The 5,000-nt window shown below is 46.9% G+C and overlaps 1 protein-coding gene across 3 annotated transcripts in view; it reads left to right on the forward strand.

Annotated features, from left to right (window-relative positions):
* The window catches only part of znf219 (zinc finger protein 219), a 24,112-nt gene that overhangs the window by 14,581 nt on the left and 4,531 nt on the right, over window positions 1-5,000 (forward strand). For all 3 annotated transcript variants that reach the window (XM_083676771.1, XM_083676770.1, XM_083676772.1), the window contains exons 3-4: window positions 1-1,535; window positions 1,816-1,962. The exon at window positions 1-1,535 is cut by the window's left edge and continues 767 nt beyond it. In XM_083676771.1, the coding sequence (XP_083532897.1) occupies window positions 1-1,535; window positions 1,816-1,962 (1,682 nt within the window). The remainder of the gene's footprint in view (window positions 1,536-1,815; window positions 1,963-5,000) is intronic.

The following is a 5,000-nucleotide window of genomic DNA, read 5'->3' on the forward strand; positions in this document are numbered from 1 at the left end:
CCTCACCAAGACCCAGGAGCCAGGGCCAGGGGACGCCCTGCAGAAGGATCAGAACCAGCCCTTCCTATTGGACGAGAGCACACCGCTGACCCCTCCGCTGACTGAGGAGGTGTCCCTGACGTCCCCGTACTCCTCAGCGGGTCCTACCTCCCTGTTGGAGGAGGCCGCCCCGGCCGCGGCGGCGCCCGCTTTCCGCTGCCACGCCTGCAAGGGTAAATTCCGCACGGCCTCTGAGCTCGCGCGCCACGTCCGCATCCTCCACAACCCCTACAAGTGTACCCTCTGCCCCTTCTCGGCCAGCCAGGAGGAGCGCCTGGCCTCCCACCTCCAGGAGAGCCACCCCTCCCTGTCCCCCGCGGAGCCCGCCCTGCCCCCCTACACCCCCAGGCCCGTCGTCGTCGTGGTAGCCACCCCGGACACCCCCGTGCCCACCCCGACCCCCACGCCCACCCCCACCCCGCAGGCTCTCCCTCTGCCCGCGTTCAAGTGCGAGACGTGCGGCCAGCGCTTCACCCAGTCGTGGTTCCTGAAGGGCCACATGCGCAAGCACAAGGACTCCCTGGACCACAAGTGCCAGGTTTGCGGCCGCGGCTTCAAGGAGCCCTGGTTCCTCAAGAACCACATGAAGGTGCACCTCAACAAGCTGGGCCTCAAGGCCGGCCTGGGGGGCCTGGGGCTGGCCGGTGGGGACCAGGCCAAAGGCTCTGCCAGCAACCAAGGCCTCAGCGCGCTCTACTCCAGCCTCCTGCTGGCTCGCGGAGGAGGAGGAGGAGGAGTAGGAGGAGGAGGAGGAGGAAGAGGAGGACGAGGTAGAGTGGATAGAGAGGGCGGAGGCGGCTTAGGCTCCAGTAAATCCGCCATCTTGGGCTACCTGGGGTTGCCTAGCGACGGGGGTGGCGCCAGCTGTATGGAGAGACTCCAAGCTGTGGCCCAGGTGGCGGAGATGGGGAACGGAGGAAGAGGAGGAGGAGGAGGAGAGGCAGCAGCGGCAGCGGCGGCGGCGGCGGCGGCAGACGGAGGAGACCAGGCGGTCATGTGGCAGCTAGTGGCCCGTAGCCTCGTAGCCGCCCAGCAGGCCCAGCAAGCCCAGCAGCAGCAGCGCCAGAGGGCCCACCAGAGGCAGCAGCAGCAGCAGAGGGCCTCCTCGCGGAGCTCCGTGGTGGGGGAGGCAGAGCAGGTCAGGGCCTACCTGGGGGGTCTGGACCCCAGGGACGAGCCTCCCTCCTCCGCAGCCCCCTGGGAGTGTCCTGACTGCGGGAAGCTGTTCAGAAGCCTCCAGCAGGTGGTGGCCCACGCCCGCGTCCATGTCCAGAGGCCCCAGAGGGGGCACCCCCCGCGCGGGGGAGAGGAGGACGGGGGAGGGAGTCGGAGGGGTGAGGGAGGACGAGGAGGAGTGGGAGGAGGAGGAGGAGGAGGGGGGGGAGGAGGGGGGAGAGGAAGCAGTGGTGAACCACGGCAGGACTCAGCGGCCCACAGTGGAGCTCAGCATCAGCCTGCAGCTGGAGGGTTCCACTCCGTCATCTCATCCTTCCAAGGTAAGGTCATGCTGGATACATCCACTCTAAAGCTCCCCTGCAAAACACAGTGGTTTTCCATTGTCATAAGATACTTCCAAGCTAACTCTCCCATCGCCAAATCTCTAATTGCTTTCTTTCCTTTTCCTTTCCTTTCCTTTCATTTCTTTTCATTTCCTTCCCCCTCTCTCTCTCTCTCCCTCCCTCTCTCTCTCTCTCTCTCTCTCTCTCTCTCTCTCTCTCTCTCTCTCTCTCCCTCACTTCCTCCTCTCTCTCCCTCCACCCCCCCCCACCCCTCCAGGAGAGAACGGTCTTTCTGGAGCGTCCTCCGGATCGTCAGGGCCATCCAGGGAGCGCGTGCGCGGCACAGGGGTGAAAGACTGCCCCTATTGCGGTAAAGCCTTCCGCTCCTCACATCACCTCAAAGTGCATCTGAGAGTTCACACAGGTGAGCCTGCCACTAGCCCCCATCACACCCAAACTATTCAGACAGCAGTGGGGAGGCTGGCAGAGGTAGAAAATTGGAGGGCGGGCTCATTGTAATGCATGGAACGGAATGAGGAATGGTGTTTAATACCATCCCTCATTCCATTCCATTCCATGCATTACAATGGGCCCGTCCTCCGATTTTCCACCTCCACCAGCCTCCCCTGTAAAACAGATATAATCTAGGCTTGCTTACCAGACTTATACCACATGCACACGTCACCACGCGCTATATGCTTGTGAGACTGATGAATCCGATTGCAGGCTATTTCTGATTTCTGGATAGAGATGAATACAACCAGGACTCAAATTGACATGGATTAAATATCCTATTATGATAAAGATATTCTTTAGATCATACTTGTAGTACCTCAGCAATGATCACGTTGAACAGATGTTGCCTATCTAAAGGCGATTAAAGGGAGTATAAACCTATCCAGTGTCACTCTCCTTATCACGTCAATCAGCGTCCGTGATGGAGTACTGCCATCTTCCTGTTGGGATGTGCAACTACACGGTCATGTAAAATATATGCAATTTAGCTGACGCTTTTATCCAAAGCGACTTACATTGCAGTGAGTGCATACATTTCGGTATATATGGTCCCAGCAGGAATCAAACCCACAACCTAAGCATTGTTAGTGCCATGCTCTACCAACTGAGCCACAGAGGACCAAATCTTGCAGATCATCCAGTGCAAGTGAAGTGTAATGATGATGATGATGATGGTCTATTTAGCCATTTGCTGCCCCGTACATTTATTAAAGTATGATATCAACAGAACTTTTTAGTGGAAATACTTGCTTTGGTAGCCAAACAAGAGGACAGACTAAAGGCAGACAAGTGTGAAATTATAATCTATATAATGTATTTCAACCCTGTATTTTCAGTTGTAAGCTCAGTAGGACCTAATTCAGTTGATTTTCGGATTCCAGAATCTCATAAGACATATAACATTTACTGACAGAAAATGTTGTAATTTACATGACTAAAATCCTTAATAAAAGTTTTGTAAAGCCGAACATTTACTGATGCGCTGTCAATGAAAATATCCTCCCTTGGTAACCAAACGTTATTCATCTTCTGTATTAAGGGACAGAAATTATATCTAACTGTTTAAACCTATAATTTCCCCTTTTGTCGAGTAGAACAGTAAAAACTACTAGAGCAATATGTCTAGTACAACAGTCTGTTATGTCTAGTAAAGCAGTCTGTTATGTCTAGTAAAGCAGTCTGTTATGTCTAGTAAAGCAATATGTCTAGTAAAGCAAGCAGTCTATTATGTCTAGTAAAACAGTCTGTTATGTCTAGTAAAGCAGTCTGTTATGTCTAGTAAAGCAGTCTGTTATGTCTAGTAAAGCAGTCTGTTATGTCTAGTAAAACAGTCTATTATATCTAGTAAAGCAATATGTCTAGTAAAGCAGTCTATTATGTCTAGTAAAGCAGTCTATTATGTCTAGTAAAGCAGTCTGTTATGTCTAGTAAAGCAGTCTGTTATGTCTAGTAAAACAGTCTATTATATCTAGTAAAGCAATATGTCTAGTAAAGCAGTCTATTATGTCTAGTAAAGCAGTCTATTATGTCTAGTAAAGCAATATGTCTAGTAAAGCAGTCTATTATGTCTAGCAAAGCAGTCGATTATGTCTAGTAAAGCAATATGTCTAGTAAAGCAGTCTATTGTGTCTAGTAAAGCAGTCTATTATGTCTAGTAAAGCAGTCTGTTATGTCTAGTAAAGCAGTCTATTATGTCTAGTAAAGCAGTCTGTTATGTCTAGTAAAGCAGTCTATTATGTCTAGTAAAGCAGTCTATTATGTCTAGTAAAACAGTCTGTTATGTCTAGTAAAGCAATATGTCTAGTAAAGCAGTCTGTTATGTCTAGTAAAGCAATATGTCTAGTAAAGCAATATGTCTAGTAAAACAGTCTGTTATGTCTAGTAAAGCAATATGTCTAGTAAAGCAGTCTATTATGTCTAGTAAAGCAGTCTGTTATGTCTAGTAAAACAGTCTATTATATCTAGTAAAGCAATATGTCTAGTAAAGCAATATGTCTAGTAAAACAGTCTGTTATGTCTAGTAAAGCAATATGTCTAGTAAAACAGTCTGTTATGTCTAGTAAAGCAATATGTCTAGTAAAGCAATATGTCTAGTAAAGCAGTCTGTTATGTCTAGTAAAGCAATATGTCTAGTAAAGCAGTCTATTATGTCTAGTAAAGCAGTCTGTTATGTCTAGTAAAGCAATATGTCTAGTAAAGCAATATGTCTAGTAAAGCAGTCTGTTATGTCTAGTAAAGCAATATGTCTAGTAAAGCAGTCTATTATGTCTAGTAAAGCAGTCTGTTATGTCTAGTAAAACAGTCTATTATATCTAGTAAAGCAATATGTCTAGTAAAGCAATATGTCTAGTAAAGCAGTCTGTTATGTCTAGTAAAGCAATATGTCTAGTAAAGCAGTCTATTATGTCTAGTAAAGCAGTCTGTTATGTCTAGTAAAACAGTCTATTATATCTAGTAAAGCAATATGTCTAGTAAAGCAGTCTGTTATGTCTAGTAAAGCAGTCTATTATGTCTAGTACAACAGTCTGTTATGTCTAGTAAAACAGTCTATTATGTCTAGTAAAGCAGTCTATTATGTCTAGTAAAACAGTCTATTATGTCTAGTAAAGCAATATGTCTAGTAAAGCAATATGTCTAGTAAATCAGTCTATTATGTCTAGTAAAACAGTCTATTATGTCTAGTAAAGCAGTCTATTATGTCTAGTACAACAGTCTGTTATGTCTAGTAAAACAGTCTATTATGTCTAGTAAAGCAATATGTCTAGTAAATCAGTCTATTATGTCTAGTAAAACAGTCTATTATGTCTAGTAAAGCAGTCTATTATGTCTAGTAAAACAGTCTATTATGTCTAGTAAAGCAATATGTCTAGTAAAGCAGTCTATTATGTCTAGTAAAGCAGTCTATTATGTCTAGTAAAGCAGTCTATTATGTCTAGTAAAACAGTC

The sequence above is a fragment of the Argentina silus genome (genome assembly GCF_951799395.1).
Source record: "Argentina silus genome assembly, chromosome: 1".
Lineage (NCBI taxonomy): Eukaryota > Metazoa > Chordata > Actinopteri > Argentiniformes > Argentinidae > Argentina > Argentina silus.